Raw genomic sequence first — 24,247 nt, 5'->3', positions numbered from 1 at the left:
CAGTCTCCGGGGATTTGCTGGTGGCGTTTGAACATTGCAGACTTCACAGGGGAAGCCTTCGGGGACCGGGAGATGTTTAGCTAATGCCTTGCCGAGGTGGCTTTTGAAGAGGCGGGGCCGCGCCCCCGTCTCGCTACTGGAACAGCCTCCCTCCCGGCTCCTCCTGACCCGCTGGCCCCTCAGCGAGGTGGGTGGGCGTTGCTGCCGGCTGGGGAGAGGTGGGGCATCCGGTGGGGTGTGGGATCTCTGGGGAGGGGCAGCTCACCCCCAAGGTATGTGACTGCGGAACCCACGCCTTGAACCTGCCCATTGGTGTTGCAGACCCTCGTTGGGAGCGGTGGGGCGGAGGGAGGGAAGCCACTGCTGGTCATAGAGCAAGGTGCCTGGGAAGCTGAGGGGATGGATCCAAGCCTGGCTCTGGGATGCCAGTTCATCCAGGCCAGAGAACTCCCAGGAGTGTCCCCCACCAGGCTCTGGGGTCTCTGAGGCTGTCTCACCTGGGCAGTGCCCACCCTCCTGTAGCCCCAGCATCTGCCCACCCGCTGGGCAGGCTGGGTGCAGGCTGGATGCTTTCCTTCTCATTCACCTTGATTTTTGTGAGCCTTCCAGGAGCTCCCACCCTTCTGCTCCATCCTCTGCCTTTCATTCATACCATAAGCAATAACAGCTGTATTTGTCCATATATTTTTTAAAATGTATTTATTTGGCTGTGCTGGGTGTTAGTTGCGACATGCGAGATCTCTAGTTGCAACACGTGAATTCTTAGTTGCGGCATGTGGGATCTAGTTCCCTGACCAGGGAATTAACCCGGGCCCCCTGAATTGGGAGAGCAGAGTCTTAGCCACTGAACCACCAGGGAGGTTCGACATCTACTCTTAGTATCATAAATTAGCCTCTCTGCGCACATAAGCTGGGCTTCACACTTGTACTCAGGCCCCTTCAAGGCACCCTTGGGGCGCTGTTCTCACTGGCACCATGTAAGCACCGAGAAATTGAGGCCCAGCGCAGCCAGATAGCTGGCCCACAGCTAGAGGGTGAGTAGGGCCCAGGTTCAGCTCTGAACTGACCCTTGGAAGTGGGCTCCAGGGGTCCTCTTGCCTTTCTTTACAAAGAACATCCTTCACAAAAATCCTACCCCTTTGGGAAGGCAAGACTCGGGTGTACCCACCCCTACCGCAGGCCTGGCGGCCCCGCCCCTGTGAGGTCACCTCCTTTCATCTGTGCACCTCACACCCCCACCCGCCACCAACCCCCCAATGCAAAGAAGGCTGAGAAAATGCAGCTTCTTGGCGACATGTTGAAACTCTTTCGTTTTCATTTCCCCCCCAGTTCCCATCCTTTCTCTTCGTGTGGTCCCTCCCCTAAAGGGACCCCGCACACCCCAGTAACTGAGTAGAGACTTTCGGGGTGCTGCTGTGAAAGTGCTGTTTGTAACTGTCTTGACCGCGAACAAATGACATATTCCCCGCCCCCCTGCCCGCGCCGCCCCCACCCGCCAGGATTGCAGCAAACACTGAACATGAGAGAAACTGCTCTTTCGCAAGAGGTGGAAACACCTTGTGGTCTCCTCTCGGAGCAGCAGACAGCACCCCAGTACTCCTGGTCCTTCCCTTGAGGGTCCTGGGTTCTGTCTCTGGGCTGTGCCATGCCCCTCCCCACCCTCTTGTCTCTGAGCTTTGAGAGTTTGATGGAGGGAATCCAGTTTCTCTCACATCCCCCAAACCGCCCCTGACCTCACCCGCCCGCCTGGTGCAGCCAGCTCCATCAACCACGGGCACCAAGACCCAGCCTGCAGCCTCAGCAGTGTCCATGGGGACCCTGGGGCGCGTCATCGTTGAAGCTTGGGCTCAATACACTGTTTCCCTGGACTGCCTGATGTCGGGCTGTGTGCAGGCCAGGGTATACAGAGTCTGGATCTGAGCTCTGCTTTGGGCCTGGGCCCCTGGGCAGGTTCTTTCTTTCTTTCTTTTTAAAATATTTACATTTCTTTACTTGTTTATTTGGTTGCAAGGGGTCTTTGTTGTGGCATGTGCGAGATCTTTAGCTGTGACATGAGAACTCTTAGTTATGGCATGTGGGATCTAGCTCCCTGACCAGGGATCGAATCCAGGCTCTCTGTATTGGGAGTGAGGAGTCTTAGCCCGGGGTTGTTGTTGTTTAGTCACTAAGTCATGTTCTACTCTTTTTGCGACCCCATGGACTGTAGCCCACCAGGTTCCTCTGTCCATGAGATTCTCCAGGCCAGAATACTGGAGTGGGTTGCCATTTCCTTCTCCAGGGGAATCTTCCTGGACCAGGGGTTGAACCCTTGTCTCCTGCTGCTGCTAAGTCACTTCAGTTGTGTCCGACTCTGTGCGACCCCATAGATAGCAGCCCACCAGGCTCCCCCGTCCCTGGGATTCTCCAGGCAAGAACACTGGAGTGGGTTGCCATTTCCTTCTCCAATGCATGAAAGTGAAAAGTGAAAGTGAAGTCGCTCAGTCGTGTCCAACTCTTCACAACCCCATGGACTGCAGCCTACCAGGTTCCTCCATCCATGGGATTTTCCAGGCAAGAACACTGGAGTGGGTTGCCATTTCCTTCTCCAATGCGTGAAAGTGGAAAGTGAAAGTGAAGTCGCTCAGTCGTGTCCGACCCTTAGCGACTCCACGGACTGCAGCCCACCAGGCTGCTCCATCCATGGGATTTTCTAGGCAAGAGTACTGGAGTGGCTTGCCATTGCCTTCTCCGACTGAGCCACTTAGGAAACCCTTTAGCCACTGGAGCAACAGGGAAGTCCCCTTGGGCAGGTTCTTAGTGTTGCGTGACGGCCTCACCTGTCAAGAGGCTGCAATAGTAACACCTGAAGGCACACGTGATGAGAGCTCAAAGAACGTCAGCCACCTGCCTGCCTAGCACAGCCAACCAAGATGCAGGATTCAGCTGGCTGGCTCTACATCTTGGGGAGCCCCCAGGCTCCTTGGGGTCACTCTGACCTTTCCAGGGGTCTCTGGCAACACCCTGGGATGGCATCTCAGGACCGTTCTTGCTCCCAACCTTCCTCCCCCTGTTCTCCTCTGATCTCTCTGCAAATTCTACTTTTCTCAAAGGGTCTAGCGGCTATCTCTGGTCTGAAGGGCACCTGCTTAGAGGAGAATCATCTGAGTCTGAGGCCCAGCTTTCCTGAGAGCAGATACATGCCTGCTCTAGCCCTGCTTCCACCAGGCTTCAAGTCACTTCCAAGGGCTTTGAAGCCAGACAGACCTTGTTCAAATCCTGCCTTCTTCTATTGACTGCTGTGTGACCTCAGGCAAGTTCCTTAACCTTTCTGAGCCTTGGTGTCCTCAACAAACATCAGTCTCCAGTCTCTCCCTGGCTGTGTTTATTTCTCAACTGTTCATTAAAGAGGACCAGTTCCAGGCACTGGGGGGAACTGGGGGTGAATAAGCCACAGCCCCTACCCCCAGCCTGGCGGAAACTGTGAGACTCACCCGGAGAAACACGACCCCAGGGCCAGAGTCCTGATGCAGGTTCACCTCCCCTCCCCCGTTAGTTCTGGACTCAGGTGTCACCGCTTCCTTTGTTGTCCAAAAGATGTTCGGGAGCCTGCTGCCTCCCTCCCTGCAGCTCCGGGCCTCTGTCAGGACTGGCCTCTGCTTTTGATCTTTGTCTAATCCCAATAAAGAACTTCCGAGGCAGGCGGAGGAGAAGACCTCCCTGTTGGAGGTGGGGCAGAGGGGGTGCTGGAGGGGGCGGTGGGGAGGAGACGGAGCAGGTGGGTGGGTGGCAGGCACAGCACGAATAAAGGCTGGGAGGCCAGAAGGCAGAGCCCGGGGGAGGGAATCGGCGAGAGGTTCAGACTCGCTGGGGAGGAGGGTCTCTTAGTAGAGCTGCGGGATATGATTCCCACATTGGGTCCGGGTGGATCATAAACGCCTGTCAGGTAGGAGTACAGATGCCGTTCCAATGGGGCATTGTCAGTGCTTTCTCTTTTAAAATTGTGAAATAGAATACATATGCAGAGAAGTACCATAAATATTATAAAGCAAAGTCTGGTATGTCTACCACCCAGGTCAAGAAAGAAAACATTTTAGTGCCCCAAAGCCCTTGGACACCTCCCAAGACACCCCCTCTCCCCCACTCAGAGGAACCACCATCCTGAGTTTAGGGCAATTGCTTCCTGGCATTTTTTTTGTACTTTTATCCTTTGGTCTGTGTCCCTAAACGATATAGAGTAGCCTGGCTTTGTTTTTGAACTTTGTATAGTCAGAATGATGTGGGTGTTCTTTGCGACCTACTTCTTTCACTCAACGTCTTTTTAAAATTTACTTATTTATTCACTTTTGGCCACACTGGGCCTTTGCTGCTGTGTGCAGGCTTTCTCCAGTTGTGGCAAGAGGCACAGGCCCTCTTCAGCTATGGTCCACGGGCTTCTCTTGTTGCAGAAAACAGGCTCTGAGTGTGAGGGCTCAGTCGCTGTGGCACACAGGCTTAGTTGCCTCTCCGTATGTGGGATCACCCCAGACCAGGGACTGAACCTGTATCCTCCGCAACGGCAAGCAGGTTCTTAACCACTGGACCACCAGGCAAGTCCCAATATTATGCTTTTTAAGTTACATCCGGTTGACAGTGTGGCTGAAGTTTGTTTATTTTGGTTGGTAAAGAGCAGGGGTCCCAAACCCTGGCCAGTGGGGGGTAAATCCAACCCACTGCCTTTTTGTATGGAGTTATGAAAGTATTTTTCCAATGGTCAGAAAAACATCAAGAGAAGAATACACATTTCACAGTGTGAATATGAAATTGTACAATAAAGTATAATTTTATACTTAAGCCCTCTGTATCTGCCAGTTCTGCATCTGCGGATTTAACCAACACCAGATTGAAAATATTCGGGGAAAAAAAAATTTCCAGAAAGTTCCCAAAAGCAAAACTTGAATTTGCAGTTCTCATGGCAACTATTTATATAGCTTTTACGTTGTATTTACAACTACTCACACAGTCCTTACGTTGCATTTGCAACTACTCACACAGTCCTTACGTTGCATTTGCAACTACTCACACAGTCCTTACGTTGCATTTGCAACTACTCACACAGTCCTTACGTTGCATTTGCAACTACTCACACAGTCCTTACGTTGCATTCGTCTTTTTTTTATTTTGGCTGCACTGAGTCTTAGGTGTGGCATGTGCAAGTCTTAACTGTGCGCGTGAGACCTAGTCCCCTGACTGGGAATCAAACCTGGGCCCCTGCATTGGGAGCACAGTGTCTTGGCCACAGGACCACCGGGGAAATTCCTGTATTAGGTACTATAAGTGGTCTACAGATGATTTAAAGTGCAGCTAACCTTTGGACAGCATGCATTTGAACTGCTCAGGTACATTTATACACAGGTGTTTTTCAGTAGTAAATACAACAGCTACGCTATTGGCTGACTCTGAGAATGTGGAAACTTGCATATGGAAGGCCACCTGTTGGATTTTCAACTGTGCGCGGTTCAGTGCCTCTAACCACCACGTTGTTCAAGGGTCAGCTGTATATGGGAATCTTATGCCATTTTATGAATCCTGTGTCATTATATTATGAAGTATAACTTTTGTGGTTGTCGTTTAGTTGCTAAGTCCTGTACTACTCTTTGTGACCCCATGGACTATAGCCTGCCAGGCTCCTCTGTCCATAGGATTTTCCAGGGAATACTGGAGTGGGTTGCCATTTCCTACTCCACAGGATCTTTCCGACCCAGGGATCAAATTCTAGTCTCCTGTATTATATGCAGGCAGGTTCTTTACCACTGAGCCCCAGGGGAGCTGCATAAAATATAATACAGACACAGAAAAGTATGATACATATTAAATAAATATAGTCCTATGTGTCCACCACCCAGGTCAAGAAAGAGAACATTCCAGTGCCCCTAGGCTTCCCAGGTGGCTCAGTGGTAAAGAACCCACCTGCCAATGCAGGAGACTCGGGTTCAATCCCAGGTCAGGAAGATCCCTTGGAGAAGGAAATGGCAACTCACTCCAGTATTCTTGGCTGGAAAATTCCATGGACAGAGGAGCCTGGTGGCCTACAGTCCATGGGGTTGCAGAAGAGTCAGACTTGACTGAGCAACTGAACAACAAAGCCCCGGTACCCCCATCACTCTCAAGATACCCCGCCTCTTGAGCACCTGAGGATTTTGGTGTCTGTAATGGGTGCAGGAACCAGTCCTCCATGGAGAGTGAGTGATGACTGTATTCCCACTTCCGTGTCCATAAATAAAGTTTTATTGGAACATAGCCATGCCTATCCATTCATGGCTCATTTATGGATGTTTTGCCCCCACAACAGCAGAGTAGAATAGCTGCAATAGAGACCATATGGCTCACAAAGCGGAAAATATTTACTCCCTGGCCCTTTACAGAACACGTTTGTCAACCCCTGCTGTGGAGCGTCCCACTGAATGAGCATACTGCGATCTATTTAGTTATGATTGACGTTCCAGGTGTTCCCATCTTGGAACACTCATGTGTGGTCTCCAGGCACACGTGTATTTGGTGCCTCCAGCGGGTATGTTCCCATTAAGACTGCTTCTCTGCACTTTCCTCCTCCCTGTGTGAACTGAGAGCTTCACGAGGGCAGGACACATGTGGACTTACTTGGCTTTGAATCCTTGGCTTCCAGCATGGAGCCTGGCGCCCAGAGGATGCCCAGGAAATACAGTCAGCTCCCAGCCAGACAGCCCCCCGCAGAGCGCTGAGCAGGGCGGGGATGTGATGCCACCAGGAGGGGAGAGGCAAAACCCTCCTGACTTGTGACCGCGGGAGTGGGTGCCCGAAAACCCCGAGACAGGATCCGACCCCCTCCAGCTTCCCTCTTATGCAGGCCTCTTGCCCGGGACAATAGGAAGGCACATCTGGGACACCAATGACCCCAGAGCTGGCACCTGGGACCCCCTCAGGGAAGGTCTGTGGGCCTCGACCATGGGGACAGGTCGTCTGGAGGAGGCCGGGGGCCTGGCAGGTATCTGCTCCCACCTACCCCCCGACCCCTGCCCCAGGCTGCGGTGGAGATATAGCAGAGCCAGGGCAGGGGCCTCTTTGAGGCTCTGGGCTCATCCCTGCTTGCTGCTGATGGGGAGGTTGTGGGGCGGTGGGCAGGACAGAGGCATCAAGTGGGTGCAGCCCAAGCCCAAGGGCAGGCATGCCCTCCCATCGGGCAGCCTGTCCTTGGACAGTCAAGGGAGGCACTCGCTACAGCGTTGGTCATAGGGTCCAAGGATGTGTGTCTGAAGGCAAGTTCATACCTGGCCACACACACCAGATTTAAAACATTTGTTGTTGTTGAGTCGCTCAGTCATGTCGGACTCTTTGCGACCCCATGGACTGCAGCACGCCAGGCCTCCCTGTCCCTCACCTTCACCCAGAGATTTAAAACAAGCACACCCTTTAAATCACAGCTTCCCCTTCTCAGACCTGTCCTAAGGAGCTGGGAGTCCAGGAGACAACGTGCATATTGAAGGATGACTGCCCCTTGGAGCACAGCTCAGCCTCGCTGTCAGCCTCTGGCTCACTCCAGAGCATCTCGATCTGCTCTGCCTCCTGCCCCTGGCCCTGGGCTACCCTTTCCTCCCGCCTCCCACCCACACCCCAATTCCGAGCCACGCTGACGCTGATGACTGCCTGCCCTGGAGCTTCTGCTCCTGCTGGTCCCTTGGTCTGAAAGGTGTCCTCGCACTTGCCCACCTGGTGACTCCAACCTGTTGTTCAAGGTCAAACCCTGGTGCTCTCTCTGCAGTGTCCCTTCGGGTCTACTCTTCCCGCCCTGACAGACCCCGCCTCGCTCCCCACGGTGTTCACCCCTGGTTCTGAATGTGCAGGAGCTCAGAAGTGTGGGACAGGACTGAGTTCACCTGCGGCAGGTGAGGGTAGGGGAGGCCCAGGAACAGGCATCCAACCTTTCAGGGTGGGCTGTGTAAGGAAGAGGGCAGGGGAAGGCTGGAGAGGAGGGGTCTGCAGGGTCAGGGTCAAGGCTGGAAAGGAGCCACAGCTTAGTCTCAGAGTCTTGACTGACCTCCAGCGTGGGAAGCATCAGGGGTTGGGGGTTGGGAAGGGTGGGGTGTTGGGCGGGGTGGGGATGGGGTAGGAGGTGAGGGGTGGTGGGGGAGGGGGCGAGAGGGAAGCGCCAGGCTGGCAGACTGGCAATGCGGAAGGGGAAGGAGAGGAGGAAGCAGCACACTGAGAGATTTTGTGCCCGGAGTGGGTAGGAGCTTTGGGGAGGTGGAGGTTTAAAAGAAGTCGGGATAAAGGTGATCTGGCACAGGCGTCCCCGGGAAGGAGTTAGCAAGTTGTCGGCCAGAAGCATTTATATAATTAAAGGAGGCTGGAGCTGGTTGGGGGCGGGTACTGAACCCCACAGAACGAAACCACCGATGCGAGGGGTTCAGGCTGCTGAGGAAGGCTGTCTGGAGCTCTCTAGCATTTCTCTCGTCCTCTCCCCAACAGGAAGTGTGATCATGTCACTTCCCAATTTCGAAGCCCACAGAGGTTCCCCAGGTTTCTAGGTCAACATTCAACCCCCAATCTCCCCCTGGCCCCCACCCGAACCCTTTCTTTCAACTCCACCAGGGCTCTGGAGCCCCCCAACTCCCTGCCCTGGCTCAAGGCTTGTAGAAGCTTCCTTGTGCTTAAACCCCCTCACTTGGACTCTCCCCTTTAAACCTGGCTCCTGCTCTTCCTTCAAAGTTCAGTTCAGTAAAGAGGTGGGGAAGAAAGATCAAAACGCTCACAGCTGTGATACCAGTGGGGGGAGGACTGCACACAAGCTCCACGGCCTCCTTGATCCCTCACCGTGGCTTCTAGAATGTACACAGGAAGGGTGTTTATAATGGAAGGGGGTGCCCTGAAGAGTTCTAATTTACAAAACAAAGTGCTGGCTCCCAGGGTGCGCCTCTCCAGGAAGCCCCTGCTGCTTGGCGGGCTGGGTCCCATCCACTGGGTTTCTGTCACCCCAGAGACCTCTCTTTCTCTCACCACTTTCAGCTTGTCAGGCAGCCCCCTTCCCAGCAGCAGTGGGACTTCGAGGGGCCGCAGACTCGCTGAAGGCCGTGTCCTGGTGGGGTCTCTCCCCTCGTTCCATTTCTCCTTTCAGAGACAAGGAGCAGCACCTGCTCCACCCGCGGCTCTGCCACACCTTCACCCCATCCTGACAGCCTTCTCTGAAGACAGAACAGGTTGTAAAGGGAGAAACAGTGCCACGTTCCCCCAGGCCACACTCTCAAACGAGCCCCCAAGTTTGAGCAACTTGCCTTTCAAAACAAGCCAGAAGGGAAGTGACTGCTGTAAAAATACCAATTAACACCAGTGAAGCTTAGACATTTCTGGACTAAACGCTTGACGGTCTGCCCTTGGTTTGTGTCCCCACGTGGCCGCTGTGCACCCAGGGGCCAGAGTCTGGAGGCCTGAGAACAGGATTCAGGCAGACGTGGAAACGCCCTCCCTCTACCCCCAGGCAAGCCACATCCGTGAGCATCTTTGTCATTCGGCGGTGTTGAAAGATGTGACAGCCAGTCTCATGGCAGTGTTCCGGGGGCACGAGCGCTAAAAAGCTCCAGGATACACACGCTCTGTTCAAAGACTGCCTTCCAGCGCCAGCTCCGCGCTTCTCCCTAATCAGTCGCTCGGTGCGTTGCGGTGTTTGATGCGCGTGCCCCGAAGGACTCGCCCATTTTTCGGTGGCGTCCTGGGATTCGTGCTCGGGCGAATGGCCAGAGCCCCGTGATAAAACCAGCAGCCCCACACCTGCAGCCCTTCAGAAGGGCCTTGAAAAAGAGGCCCGGCTCTGAGAGATGCCAGAACTAAATTGGAGGGCAGAACTCCTGCCTAAAATAAAGACCGTGGGAACGGCTTTCTTCTGTAGCCGGAGAATCAAAGTGTTTTCATTTAAAATCGACCTAAGTTGGAATGGATACCTTTGATCACCACCTCTGGGCTACAGAGCCTTGGCTCGGTGCCCTAGGAAGGATGGTGTTCCGGCAGAGGGGGAACCTGGGGCCAGGGCCTGGCTCAGGGTTGGTGGGCGAGAGACACAGAGAGTAGGCCAGGGCAGCTGGAGCAGGGGCGGTGCTGGGGAGCGTGTCAGATCCTGGGGGTGAGGGGATGTCACTGCTGCAATGGCGGGGTGGGGTGGTGGGGCGGGCTCTGGCTGGCCTTGCCACAGGACCAGCTATGCAGGGCTCATGGGGCCTGCCAGTTTCCATTTCCTTCTCCAGGGGGCTCTTCCTGACCCAGGGATTAAACCCGGGTCTGCTGCATTGCAGGCAGATTCTTTACCATCTGGATGTAGGGAAGTCCCGTCTGCCTGTTAGATGACTCAAATTTGGGGGAAGGGCCTCTGAATTTTTATCTCCCTTTAAAAGAGGGCAGTTCTTTCATGTGAAAAGTGTTTTCTCTTTTCCTTGCTTTGAGATTTTAAAATAGTTGCCTGGAGTAGTGGTTAAGGGGTTAGGGCTTTGCTGGTGGCTCAGAGGTAAAGAATTGGCCTGGAGGAGAGCATGGCAACCCACTCCCGTAGTCTTGCCTAAAGAATCCCATGGACAGAGGAGCCTGGTGGGCTACAGACCATGGGGTCGCAAAGAGTCGGACACGACTGAGCAACTGAGCACAGCCAGTGCAGGAGACATGGGTCTGATCCCTGGTCTGGGCACATCCCACAAGCCAAGGAGCAACTGAGCCTGAGCACCACAACTATTGAACCTCAGGAGCTGCAACTCCTGAGCCCATGTGCCACAACTGCAGAAGCCCAGGTGCCCTAGAGCCCGTGCTCTGCAACAGGAGAAGCCACTGCCATGAGAAGCCTGCAGGCTGCAACCAAGAGTAGCCCCTACTCACTGCAACTAGGGGAAAGCCCAAACAGCAGCAAAGACCCAGCACAGCCAAAAATAAATAAATGGATTCATTAAATTAAAATGAGAGAGCTGGGGGGTTAGGGACTTCCTTGGTGGTCCAGTGGATAAGACTCTGCACTTTCACTGCAGTGAGGGACAGGTTCCATCCTTGGTTGGGGAACTGAGATCTCATATGTTGCAGTGTGACCAGTTAAAAAGAAGACAAAAATAAAAGAGGGTGGGGTTATTGGCTCAAAGAGACTCAGCTTAAAATCCCATCTCCACCACCAGGCTCCTCTGGTGGCTCAGACAGTAAAGAATCTGCCTCCCATGCAGGAGACCCGGTTCGATCCCTGGGTTGGGAGGAAGATCCCCTGGAGAAGGAAATGGCTACCCACTCCAGTATTCTGCCTGGAGAATCCCATGGACAGAGAAGCCTGGAGGGCTATAGTCCATGGGGTTTGCAAAGAGTTGGACATGACTGAGCGACTAACCCTTTCCACCACTATTGAGTACTTTGCTGATTGGACAAACCTCTCCATTCTCTGAACCTCAGTTTTCTCATCTGTGAAAGGGAACACGCCCAGTGGAGGTCAGTTCTTATCGTCGCGGTCTTGACTGCAAAGCCTGAGGGTCTGCGCTGTATAAACAGAGCGTGTGCACACAGGAGCAGCTCGGGGAGGGGCTGAGCGAGTCCTGCCCACCTAGAAGCTGACAGCACGGTTTGTGGAGGAGAGGGGCAGAGGAGGGCGTGCTGGGCAGTGCGGGCACCCTGGGCAAAGGCTCGAGAGCCTGGCAAGCTTAGCATATGTCGGGGAGCCAGCAAGTGAGGGCAGCTGAGTTGGGCTGCACAGGGCCTGGAGGAATGGGCTGGATCCTCCAGGCTAGGAAAAAAAAAAAGATTCCTTAACAGTGGCCCCAAGTTAAGGGATACATGGTTACAGTGTGACCCTGTCTGAGCCCAGCTGTACAAATGTAACAAGCCAGAAGGTCATAAACAGCGACCTTACTACAAATGAGATGCTCTCTGTTCTCTTTCTTTCTTTTAATTGTGTGTCTTGACCCTGTAAATTGATTTCAGACTCCTTCCTGGGCCTCCTCTGGTTGGTTGCGGGGGGCGTTCAGGCAGGGTCAGGCAGGGCAGGAGCAGGATGGCAGGTGGCTCCCTTGGGGGCAGTGCCAGGCTGGCCGGGCAGGGGAGGAGAGAAGGCTGGATGCTGGAGCTGTCAGAGGAGGATGTTGTGCTGGAAGCGGGAGGTCTGATGGGGTGGGTACCCACACCCGGTCAAGTTCCTTGATTGCAGATCTGCACCCCCCCCCGACACACACCACCAGAAGACTCGGCTTGGAGTCGCCGGGTCAGAGATGGGAGTGAGGCGCCGACTGCCAACCAGCTCTCAAACCCACAGTTCAAGCGCCCACAGATTCAAAAGAAGAACCGGAAAAGGAAGGAATCAGGCACCAGCGGGTGGTGGATAAAGTCTTTCCCAACCAGGGCAGCAGACACGCGGGCAGGATGGGGGAAGAGCAGCAGGAGGCTCCTGGCGGGGAGGGCTCTTGGGCACACACTGCTCAGCCCATGGGGCAGCCTCGAGGGCCAAGCCCAGGATCGGATCCACGCCCCAGGGTGTCGCCTACCCCCATGTCCAGCCCAGCACAGGGCCCGAGGTGTCAGAGAGGCTTGGGGCAGGAGGCACGGGGCCCCTGGGGGGATCCCGTCATGCCCGGAGACCATGCCGTGCTGCGGTGCCCCATGTTGAGGGCCTGTCACTTATATGGGCAGAAGAGTCAGGCTGGCATTTGCCCTTCCAGGTTCCCAGTGAGGACTTAGGACTGGTCTGGCTTCCCTGCCTGCTGTCACTGGGGAGAGGCAGCCCGGCTCCGTGGCAGGCATGCTGTGTTCTTGTACCCATTTTATCTCATGACAACCCTGTGAGGTTGACCTTGTTCTTCTCCCCTTGTTTCAGGGAAGACACTGAGGTTCTGAGAGGTAAAGGCACTTGCCTAAGTTTGCACAGCTTTTTAAAAAATATTTATTTATTTGGCCATGCTGGGTCTTAGTTGCGGTGCACGAGATCTTTGATCTTTGTTGCAATGTGTGGAATCTAGTTCCCTGACCAGGGATCGAACTCAGTCCCCTTGCAAGGGGAGCGTGGACTCTTAGCCACTGGACCAGCAGGGGAAGTCCCAAGCTTGCACAGCTTCTAATGGCAGGGTCAGGATCTGAACCAAGGCTGACTGCCTCCAGAAACTGGTCTTCTCCCAAACACCTCCTGCCCCCTCATTTCTGGTCAGGGCCCTGGCTTTCTAGCAGTCCTTGGAGCTGCCAATAAGCGAGGGATGGAGGAGGTGGTGGTTGTTATTTAGTCGCTAAGTCCTGTCCAACACTTTGTGACCCCAGGGACTGTAGCCCAGGCTCCCCTCTCCAAGGGATTTCCCAAGAACACTGGAGTGGGTTGCTATTCCCTTCTCCCAGGGATCTTCCTGACCCAGGGATCGAACCCACATTTCCTGTATGGGCAGGTGGGTTCTTTACCGCTGAGCCACCAGGGAAATCTGATGGTGGAGTTACCATCCCTGAAAACACCATCTCCCGCAAAACAGGAGTGGGCAGGCTTCATGGGGGTAGCTTGTGCTGCCCAGTGCAAGCTTCTGTCCTTGCAGCTGTGTGGGGCTAGGGAGAGGAGGCCTCGGGGATTTGTCATAAGCAGCCAAGCTCTCCAGCAGGGCTGGCCTGGGGTGGTGGCCCTGGGGATCAGGGCCCTCCCAGATACCCCACTGCAACTCTTTAGACCCTCTCTGGCTGACCCTGCTCCCAGCCAGCTCCCACTCACCATGGACCTCACCCAGCAGGGGTGCCCCTCCTTCGGCCCTGCGCCACCCACACTGACACAGGCTCACAATTCTCCCATCCAGAAAAACTCCCCCTGGACCCGACCTTCAAATTCTCCCTGCATCTCCTGCTCCCACCTTTTAGATCTGCGGCGGAAAGAGCAGTTGCCTCCAGCCCCTCCTCCCTTCTGCCACCAACCTGTCCCCCCTGCAGAAAACAACGCCAGACTCCTTGAAGCGCTTCCCTCCCAGACTAGGCTGCACTGGGGATGCACAGAATAATCCAAAATCTACTCTGGGATGCTCCTGCAGCCCAGATCTCTTGCGGAGATGCTCCTGGAGCTGCGCCAGCCGTTCTGAGCGAGTCGGAGCGCTGCGGTCATTTACAGCCGCAAATGAGCCCTAGTTCTTCGAGTCCCAGCCAAGATTCGGAGCCGGTTCCCACTGAACTCATCCCTGGCGCCATTTGGGGTGGGAGTAAGGAGTGAGGGCCCTCTTGGCTCTCTCTCTCCTCCAATCCCCCTCCAACCTCCCCCACCCCTGCTCCAGGATCCGCCAGCTGGAGGCAGGAGCCTGGAGGAGTGTGAAGAAGCAGAGAAGCCCTGCCCATCAGGTGCTGCGGACACTGGACCCTGTCTCTGGGCACTTGCAGGGGTGTGGAATGGACGCCCTTGGGCACTTTTGTGGCCACTCAGGGGCCCCCAGTTTGGCTCTTGCATCTCTCCCTCCTTCCACGGCCTCAGGAACCCAAGGTCCACCCCCGTCCTCCTCTCTGGGCCCTTTGCCCCTCTTGGCAGCCCATGAGTCTAAGGGAACCACCAGGCTGGCTCACACGGCCCCGGCCCACTTTGCTGGAAAACACATTTCCTTTGCTGAATTAAAGGCAAAGCGGGAAGCAGCGGACACCAGGCTTGAGACAGAACAGACACCAGCCAGCATGCCACCCCTGTGGCACTCAGTGTCACACCTCAAGCTCAGTGAGGGTCCCTGGGACCCCCCCGCCCCGCGCGCTGCATCTAGGGTGGGAAGCAGGCCCCTGCAGGGCAGGCTGGGTGCCCGGGCAGCTCTGTTCAAGCCCCGCTTCACCCGGGCTCTCTGGCCCGCGGTTTCCAGGTAACCCTGCAGCCTTGTGGCCCCTTGCTAGCCTCCAACTGTGAAAACGCAGGCCTCCTGCCAGCAGCCCCCCTGCCAGCAGCCCCCCTCTCTATCATGTGATGTCCCTGTGCTTGGTGTCAGGATCACTCACAGCCCAGCGCCCGTCACACTTGGCTGGGTCTGACCTCGCCTCCTAACCTGGCAGCTGGCTTTTCTTCCTTAGCACGATCAGACAAACCTGGTTTCAAATCCCAGTGCTACTGCCTAGGAACTCTGGGGCTTTGGCCCTCTAAGACCCTCTGTCTTCTTTTCGTCTGCAAAATGGGGTTGCCGTAGTTGCCTCATAGGATTGCCATGACGTTTAGTTGCCTTGGGGCCTAAACCAGAGGGTCACACCCAGCCAGAGGGCAGTTTCTACGCGTTTTCTCTCCCCTCTGTCCTGGGCCAGCTCTGGCCTCACTGTGTGTGCGTTCCCGCTCCCACACTCTGGGACGTCACGACCCCTTCCTGTCCTGCCCAGTCGCAGTGGTTCCCTCCCCTGGCTCCGTCCGCTGCCCTGTTAGACTGGGAACGCTGTGAGGGCAGGGAGCTCCTCCAGGCCTTCAGGTACTCTTTTTATTTTTTAATATTAATTCATCTATTTGGCTGCTCTGAGTCTCAGATGCAGCATGTGGGATCTTTGAGATTCATGACACAGGCAGGATCTTTAGTTGTGGCATGTGAACTCCTGTTACACATGGGCTCTAGTTTCCTGCCCAGGGATTGAACCCAGGGGCCCCTGCATTGGGAGCAGTCTTAGCCACTGGACCACTAGGGAAGTCCCTAAGTGAAAGGAAGAAAGAAACTGAAGTCACTCAGTCGTGCCCAACTCTTTGCGACCCCATGGACTGTAGCCTGCTAGGCTCCTCCGTCCGTGGGATTTTCCAGGCAAGAGTACTGGAGTCGGATGCCATTTCCTTAGGTACTCCTGAATGTTTGTTGGAGGTGTAAACAGATGGTAGCTGAAAAGCCGTTGTGGACTCGGAAATCACTCTGAACCTGACTGTGGCTCTGAGCCTGAACTGTGGAATGCTTCAGGTGGCTGCCAGCTGGAGCAGCCTGGACCCCAGAGGGACTGCTTGGAGGCACAGGTCCAGGAGAAGTGGAGGGAGCTGGGCTGCTATGGTCCAGGCTCCGGGATGCTGACACCCCAGTAAAAAGAAGGGACCCTGGAGGCAGTTTGCGCCATCGTGGGGTCAGAACCCAGTTGCCTGCCTCCAACAACAGGCCCTCCTCCTCCCTGTTCTTGGCCCACCATCTCCCGGCTGGCTACCCTCACTGGTCCACAGCGACGGCCTCATCCCTCCACATTTTTGGAGACAGATCCACCCCAGATCTGAGGTATTTTTTGCAGCAGACCTGAGCCAAAGCTATCCCCTTCCACAATCCCATGCCTCTGACCTTAAAATAACGAATCCCAAAAGAATACAGAACAATGGTCATCTATTTTTATAGATTTCCCCAGAATTGTAAAGACGGGCTTAATTGCACTAGCAGATTTCGTCATTTTTCTAGAAGCATTCCTCAAATAGGGGTCATTTTTTAAGACACTTGGATGGATGTCTTCCTGCCGGGACAAACAGGAAGGTGGCCCCGACATGATGACAGCATAGCCAGCCGCCCGGGCCTGGCGTGGCCTCTTGGATACGGGACAGGAGGAGGTGCTGGGAGACGGGGAGAGGCCTCAGTGCGGCCACTTTCCTGGTGGTTTTGGTTGGGTTCCAGGCTTCCCTGGTGGTTCAGATGGTAAAGAATCTGCCTGCAATGGGAGAGACCTGGGTTCGATCCCCGGGTCGGGAAGATCCCCTTGAGAAGGGAATGGCTACCCACTCCAGTATCCTTGCCTGGAGAATCCCATGGACAGAGGAGCCTGGCGGGCTACAGTCCGTGGGGTAGCAAGGAGTCGGACACCATTGAGCGATTATCACTTTCACTTCACTTTTGGTCGGGTTCCAACCTCCCAACCCCCATGAGGAAATACCAGGCTGTCACTGTGCTTGCCAGGCTGCCTCGAAGCTTCATTGCGAGAACCAAACAGGAGGAGATGCGTAAACATTACCAGTGGTTCCTGAGCTGAACTCAGGGGACTAGGGAGGTGTTGGCGGTGAGGGGTGGTGGTCTAGGCAGAGGGGACAGCAGAGGGGGCTGCAGAGCGGGGTGGTGGCCTGTGTGTGCAGGAAGGAAACTGGGTGGGCTTGCTGAGGTGGGGGTGAGCACTGTTCATCTCACCTCCTGTCCTGCCTGGGACAGCTGGGACCCTGGGGGATCACTGACCACCCCTTCCTGCGGCCTCTGCACCCACACCCTATCCCTGCTGCACCTCAAACCTCAGCCCCGACTCAAGGGTCCTTGTTTTATGACAAAACTAAAATATTGCTATAGTTAAACAGTCACCATCACCAGCCCAGAGGTATAAAGTGCAGTGTAAAGTCCTCTCCCCTCCCCCTTTCCCGAGGGGGAGCTCCTGGGGCCGGCTCAGTGGGATCTCCATGCATGAGCATGTGACAGAGCCGACCCACTGTGACATCCAGACTGTCGATCCCCTGAGACTGGCCTGAGTCCTTCAGGAGAGAGGGTGTCTTGCTTCTTTCCTGGAGCTCCAAATACCAGTGTGGCCCGAGCTTGGAGGAATTATCGGGTGCGGAGGGCCATCGTCCCTGTCCTGGGGTCCCCAAGGGAGCCTGACCTCACTCCCCTGGGGACCCAGCCCAGGGCTGAGCTGGAGCCCCAAGAAGAAACCGGCCTGGCCTCTCGCCAGTCCCGCACCCCCTACAGCCGGGCAGGAGGCCCACGCCTCACTTCCGCAACCAAATAAATCCTGCTGCTCACTCCAAGTGGCTCCAACGAATGATCTTCTCCCGATTAACAACCCGGCCAACATGTTCTCGGTGGCTCGCTGCCGACCTCAATTTAGAACTGTCTGCTGGTCGGCTGCGGGAGAAGGAAGGTGTGGGGCGGGCGGGGGGACAGGGCACACTGAAGCCGGGGGGCTTGGGCAGCTGAAGTCCAGGGGTGGGGAGGTGGCCACTGCTGACCCAGCCCAGAATCTGATGGGCACCTCAGAGCCTGCAGGAGGGTGGGACGCCCAGCCAGGCAGGCTCCTGCTTCAGGGTAGCTTTCAGACTATTTTCCTAGGTGCCTCTGATGAAAGGCCCTGGAGCAGGAAATGGCAACCCACTCCAGTCCTCTTGCCTGGAAAATCCCATGGACAGAGGAGCCTGGTGGGCTACAGTCCCTGGGGTGCAAAGAGTCGGACACGACTGAGTGGCTTCACTTTCACTTTACTTTTCTGATGAAAGGGGTGCTAGGTGGGGGCCGGGAGAAGACAGCTCCCCCAGAACTGCCTCAGTCACGGTCACGGCCATGGGGCAGCCCATGGAGCTCCTCTGCATTGTCCGAGAACTGCTTTTAGGGCTGCTGTTTGCTACCCACTCCAGTATTCTGGCCTAGAGAATTCAATGGACTGTATAGTCCATGGGGTCGCAAAGAGTCGGACTTGACTGAGTGACTTTCACTTTCACTTGCTATATCTTATAAACACTCGACAAGTTCTTCTCCAAGCTCGGATTCAGGGAAAGGTTTGTCTCTCCTCACTAATGCCTCCTCCAGGCTGGGGAGAGCAAGCCTATGCCCGGAAGGGCTTCTTCCTGCCAGGAAGCGTTTCTTCACTTGGTTTCTTGCCTCCTTCCTCTTTGCTTCCCCTCCTTCTCCAGCTTTGGGTCATCTCAGGCCTGTGCTTTTTACCCAATGTGGCTTCTTGACCTTCGGGAAGGAGGGTGGTTGGGAGCGTGGGGTCTGGCGTCTTCCAGCCCCCGGGGAGGGGTTGCAGCTGCCCTCCACACCTGCTGAGAAGCTGAGAGTTAGCAGCTGGACCCCCTGAGCCCAGACTCTTCCTGCAAAATGGAGCCCTTATGCACTCGGCTTTGGGAGTGTTGGGAAGTGTAGAGTCATGTGTGAAAAGCACTCGGCATGCCACCCGCACCCATGGAGTGCGTGGCGAGCGTGAGCCCTGGTCCTCACGGGGACACTGGGGGACTGAAGCTGTCACTCTGTCCCTTTCCTTCCCCGGCAGAAGAGCGGTCCGTGACCCACACCGGCCTCCCCATCCTGGTCTCTCTGGCCAACAAGGCCGTCTCCTTCAGCTGCAGCATCACCTACCCCTATACCCCCAAGTTCAAGAACTTCATAGTCGGCTACTTCCATGTGGACCTCCAGGGCCGGACCAGCTCCGAGGAGAAGATCAGCTGCCAACCTGGTACGGGCAGTGAGAACCAGACTCACACCACTGTCTGTCCCATCACCCTCAAGCCGCCTAACGCGTCTGCCACCGGTACCTACTACTGCTCAGTGCGCTGGTCAGACTCCAGGATGATGGGCAAGGGCACCTTCATCCTGGTCAGAGGTGAGCTTCTTCCATGGCTCTTCCCCGGGCATGGGGTCCGGCAGACTTTGAGGGCACTGGAGTGAAAGTGGGGAACGTTTGCCTCACCGCTCAGCTGTGGCACAACAGAACCGAGCCGCCTCCGGAAGCCCCTGGCCACACAGGTGTGCCGAGATGCCCGCCTTCGTGGGAAAGGGCAGAGTCTGGGGTGTGGATCCGCTCTGGCCGCCTCTGGCAGGTCCTTGTCCTCGGGGTCCCTTTCACACCACGGGTCATGTGAGCGCAGAACAGAGCCCGGGGGCCCGTGTGTGTTTGTGGAGACCTGTGAGCAAGCACGCAGCTCGTGGACCCCTTTCTGGGGTTAGATTCCTAGTCTTCATCCCATTCTCAGAGGAGTGAGTAATGACTCCCATAAATTAATAAGAACAGCCCATCACCGAAGCCATGACCCGCTGACCCAGCTCTGTCATTCCCCCTGGTCGTGCCAGGGTTTCAGAAGGCCACAGACCTGGGCTTGGCCCCCCAGTCCTGCGGTTTGCCAGGATGTGACCTTGGACTTGCTCTTCATGGCAACACCCCTCCTGTCAGAGGCTTTTCTTGGGATGAGAGGGATCCTGAATGCAAGGGCTGGTGCCTGGTGGCAGGATGTTCTGGGTGAACTCCAGACACACATGTGCCTGCCATGTGGTTGGCACTCCGTCATTTTTCGGTCCGCCACATGGATGGAGGGATGCAGGGAGAAAGGGGTGGATGAAAGGATGGCTGGCTCAAGGGAAGAGGCTGGACTGTGCCCTCGCCTACCCCTGGTGCAGGGCAGCACCTGCCAGGCCTGGAACAGGCTCCGCCCAACCCCTGCTTCACCTCCCCGCTCCTGCCCGTGCGATCACTACATCATGGGTGGAAAGGAGGAGCCCCAGGAGGGGACGTGACTCGCTCAGGCCCCAGAAGCACCTCTCAGCAGGGCCAGTGCCCTGAGGCAGGGGCACCTAAGGAGCAAAGGATGTGGTCCTTGCCCTTGCCAAAAATCAAGGCAGCGAACCCCAGAAGGGGCTCGGCCTCGGCGAGTGTGGGGTGATGGAGGACCTCAGCAGAGGTGAGGTCCAGGGGGGTCCTAGTCGGGGAGAGTTGTAAGGAGGGCTGGGGGTGGGGTGTGCCTCTCCAGACAGCTGACCTCTCTGCTTCCCTGCCCTCACCCAGACACAGGGTACCAGGAGCCCCCCCTGGGCCCCCAGAAGCTTCTACTCTTCTGCTTCGTCGGCATCCTGGCTGTCCTGAGCATCCTAGCCACGGCTCTGCTTCTCTGGAAGAAGGTAGGGGATGAGGACCCACGGCAACCCCGCCCCAACCCTACTCACTGAGGCTTAGGGACAGCCCCCCCAAGCGGGGTGCCTGGATTAGGTGCTTCTCAGGGCCATTTGCCCCCGGGCTCCCCGACTCACCCACCCCCACACCCCCGCCACCAGGTCCTTTTTGATCTTGTTGCAGGAGGTCAGCACTCTTGAGTCTTTTCTGGGATCTCAGGTTCCTTCGAGTGTCTGCTGGAAGCTGCAGGCCTGCATTTGTACCATTTCTAGCTCTCTAAGTTTCCAAAACCTTATCTCATATTTTCTGTGCGTGCATGCTGAGGTGCTTCCATCTCACATTCAACTCTGCGACCCTATGGACTGTGGCCCACCAGGCTCCTCTGTCCATGGGGATTCCCCAGGCAAGAATACTAGAGTGGGTTGCTGTGCCCTCCTCCAAGGGATCTTTCTGACCAGGTTTGACCCAGAGATTGAACCCGCATCTCTTATGTCTCCTGCATTGGCAAGCAGGTTCCTTTTCCACTAGTGCCACCGGGGAAACCCATATTCTCTGGATCCCCTGCAACCCAGAAGGAAGGAAGGAATGTTTCCTCAGGGTCGCTGGGTTCTGGGCACCCTCCCCTGCATGCTCTGGTCGGCTGACCTCCGTCACTTCTTCCCACTTTACAGCTCTGAACAGAGAGGCTCAGAGGACCGGCCCACAGTATGTTTCTTCCCCGCGCGGCTCTTCCAAGGACAGGGATAGGTGGGAAGGCTCTGAGTCTGTCTTCAAGAGCAGCCCCCGGGGCGGCAGCCTGGGTGTTGGAAGTAGTAATCTGAGGCACGGGTGCCAAGGGACTCACCCCCACCTGCGGACCCCCAGCCTGGGCATAGCTGTGTGAGCACACAGGTGCCTTCCACAGGCAGGGTAAGGGCAGAGCTGTGTCGGGGCGAGAACTTGACCTACTTCAGCCCTTGCTCTGCAAAAAAAAAGGATTTTAATGATCGGATCTCAGTGTCCAGCGAAGCCAGGGAGGCCGTGGTGCAGAGTAGGAGGTCACTAAAGAGGGGAGGACAGGAGAGGGTGGACCTCAGAAGCCTCAGCTTGACTTCTATCCCAGCCCCTCCCCCTGCCACACTGCCTTGGAGACCCCTACCTCCTTCCCTGCGCCCTCCCGCCTTCTCTTCCATCCTTCCAGGAATAGCTGCTGAGTGTCTAGTGTGTTCCAGGCTCTGGCCTAAGTGCCAGACCTAGTGGAAAGCAAGACAGAGGCAGCCCCTGCCCCCTTGTCAAGATTCCACCCTCTCTGAGCCTCGGGTTTCTCCTCCAGAAATGGGGTTAAGGATGGATCCCCTCCTCCATCTGAAAAGGTGGGAGAGACCACATTGGCTAGATGCCAGTGGGTGCCTGGCCCCCGTGGGAGACAGTGCAAGGCACCTCCTACTGTCGTCCGTGCATGCGGGGGCGGGGGTGCTGGACTGAGAGCCTGGCCTTGAAGGGGAGAGGACTCGGAAGGTCGGGAACTGCCGCGGGGTTTGTGTCGCTGAAGAATTTCCCAGAGTTCCCTGGAGCTGCATCCAAATCCGGATGTAGACCTTGTAGACGCTGCCCCCAAACTGGATGGCCCGCAGGGTTTGAACCCTGAGCTGAGCACAGGAACAAAGCACGCAGTGGGGTCCCTGGCCAGAGACAGGCCAGCCAGCCCGCCTCGGAGGCCAAGGAGGAAAAGGGACATAGGACCCCCAGAGCACATCTGATAAACGCATCAAAGCTGGGAGCTACTGACTCAGAAGAGGCAGATGAGTCCTGTCCTGAGGGCGTGTTCGAGGGCTCCCACTCAGCGTGAGGCCAAGGTGGGCTTCCTGGAGCAGGCAGCCTCCGACGTTGGTCCGTCCTCATCCTTGCGGGGCATCGGACACAGCAGGTCTCCCTCCTCCGTGGCACACTCCATCCTTGGTTCTGGACTCTCAGGGGAACCCTGCGCTGGGTCACGCACATTTCTGTGGCCTCTGTGTGTCGGCACACCCCAGGCCCCTTCCTCAGAGCTCCCCTCATCTGTCTACACTCTTCCATGACTGCTGCGCTCCAGGGATTACAACCCCAGCCAGTGTGGCTGCCCCGAGCCCTCCCGGCGCTCCAGATCACATCTTCTCTGTGCAAGTGCCCATGGGCATCTGCACCTACCTTGTCAGGAACAGCGCTCCTTAGTCCCCAGCAGCCAGCATCATCCCAGCAAGTAGCACCATGCCCCAGATGTTCAGACTGGAAGCCCTGGTGCTGTGCTTGTCTCCGCGCTGCCCCCACGGCTGGTCCCTGGGCCCGTCCTGCCGTCAGTCTGTCCATGATACAGCCGCAACCCCCAGCCCAGGCCTCCTTCACCCCTCGCCCAGAATACGGGTCTCCCTGTTTTCCGCTTGCTTCTTCTCACTCTGCGTCCCACAGCCTTGTTTCTGTCATCTCCCCCCACCGGAGTGTAAGCCCCAGAAAGAAGCCCCAGACTTGGTGTCTGGGGGAGCCTGACACACAGGGCTTGTGAAAGGAATGATGGAGTGAGCGCTGAGACCTGAACGATGAGTCCGAGGTGGCCGGGCTGTGAGGTGGGCAAGGTGACAGTATTGCTCCCGCCTTATAGAGCGGGAAACAGAGGCTTCACAGATTTCCTGAGCAGCTGAATGGTTTATTCATTTGAAAATCACAGTCAGAGGGGTACACGCTGATGGTCTGGGATGGGGCACCCGAATGGGGCAGGCTGGCTCCAGGGAGCGTCACTTCCACCGTAACACAATGCGCTGTTTCCAGGACCTGGATTCTTTCTCACGCTCCACTCCTGTCTTCGGACAGACAAGCAAGCTCTGAGAAGTCGTCCTGGCCGCTGGCAGACTTGGACTCCTTCTCGTGACCCCACAGTGTCTCTTACCTTCCCAGTGGCCGCCCCACCCAGCCTCAGTGGAGTACCACGAGGCCAGGCCTACCTGGGTCTTGTCACTACAGAGTCCGGTAGAACCCCTGCCCATGAACCCATACCCACCAGCTTTGGCAGTGAAGCAGGTGGTACAGAGAAGGGGCACTCGATTTGAGAACAGGGCACCTGGGTTTGATCCAAGCAGTCACTGACTAGCTGGACAAACTTCAATTTCCCCCTCTGGAAAGCGGGAACTCCACGCCTACTTCCTCAGGCAATTATGAGAATTAAGTAACAATAAGAGATGGTTAGACAGCATCACTGACTCAATGGACATGAATCTGAGCAAACTCTGGGAGACAGAGGACAGGGAAGCCTGGCACACTGCAGTCGATAAAATTGCAAGGAGCTGGACATGACTTACTTAGAGACTTAGCAAGAATAAGTCCTAGAATTCTTTGTAAACTGTAAAGTGCTGCCGGAATGCCTGCCCCTGTCTGTCTGGGAGACCTACAGATCCCAGAATAGCCAAAACCCCAGGTACTCTCAGGGCAGCATCTTGGTCAATCACAAAGACCTGGGTTCAAATCCTGCCCCTGCCGCTTCTGGCTCTGTGGCCTCGGGCAAGTTGCCAGCCCTCTCTGAGCCTTCACAGCCTCCTGTGTGGAACAGGGATGCCGTGTGAAGACTGGTCTTGTAGGTTGGTCGAGGGGCGCAGGAGGTCGGGCAGGTCACACATTTGAGCCCCACCTGGCACCCAGTGAGGCTCCATCCTAGTCCTGAGCCATTATTATGCTGTGGCTGGGGATGGCGCTGGCTTCTGCCTGAGAGTTAAGTAGCTCTCGAGAGCTAATCCCAAGTAAATGGGCTGGG

General features: G+C 56.1%; 1 protein-coding gene across 1 annotated transcript in view; it reads left to right on the top strand.

Moving 5' to 3' along the window:
* The window catches only part of NFAM1 (NFAT activating protein with ITAM motif 1), a 35,364-nt gene that overhangs the window by 242 nt on the left and 10,875 nt on the right, over positions 1-24,247 (top strand). The window contains exons 2-3 of the mRNA XM_055395189.2: positions 18,880-19,209; positions 20,386-20,498. Coding sequence (XP_055251164.1) covers positions 18,880-19,209; positions 20,386-20,498 — 443 coding nt within the window. The remainder of the gene's footprint in view (positions 1-18,879; positions 19,210-20,385; positions 20,499-24,247) is intronic.

The sequence above is a fragment of the Moschus berezovskii genome, chromosome 6 (assembly GCF_049115385.1).
Source record: "Moschus berezovskii isolate FMDL1 chromosome 6, NW_MosBer_1.0, whole genome shotgun sequence".
NCBI classification, from domain to species: domain Eukaryota; kingdom Metazoa; phylum Chordata; class Mammalia; order Artiodactyla; family Moschidae; genus Moschus; species Moschus berezovskii.
This window is presented reverse-complemented; position numbering and strand designations above follow the sequence as displayed.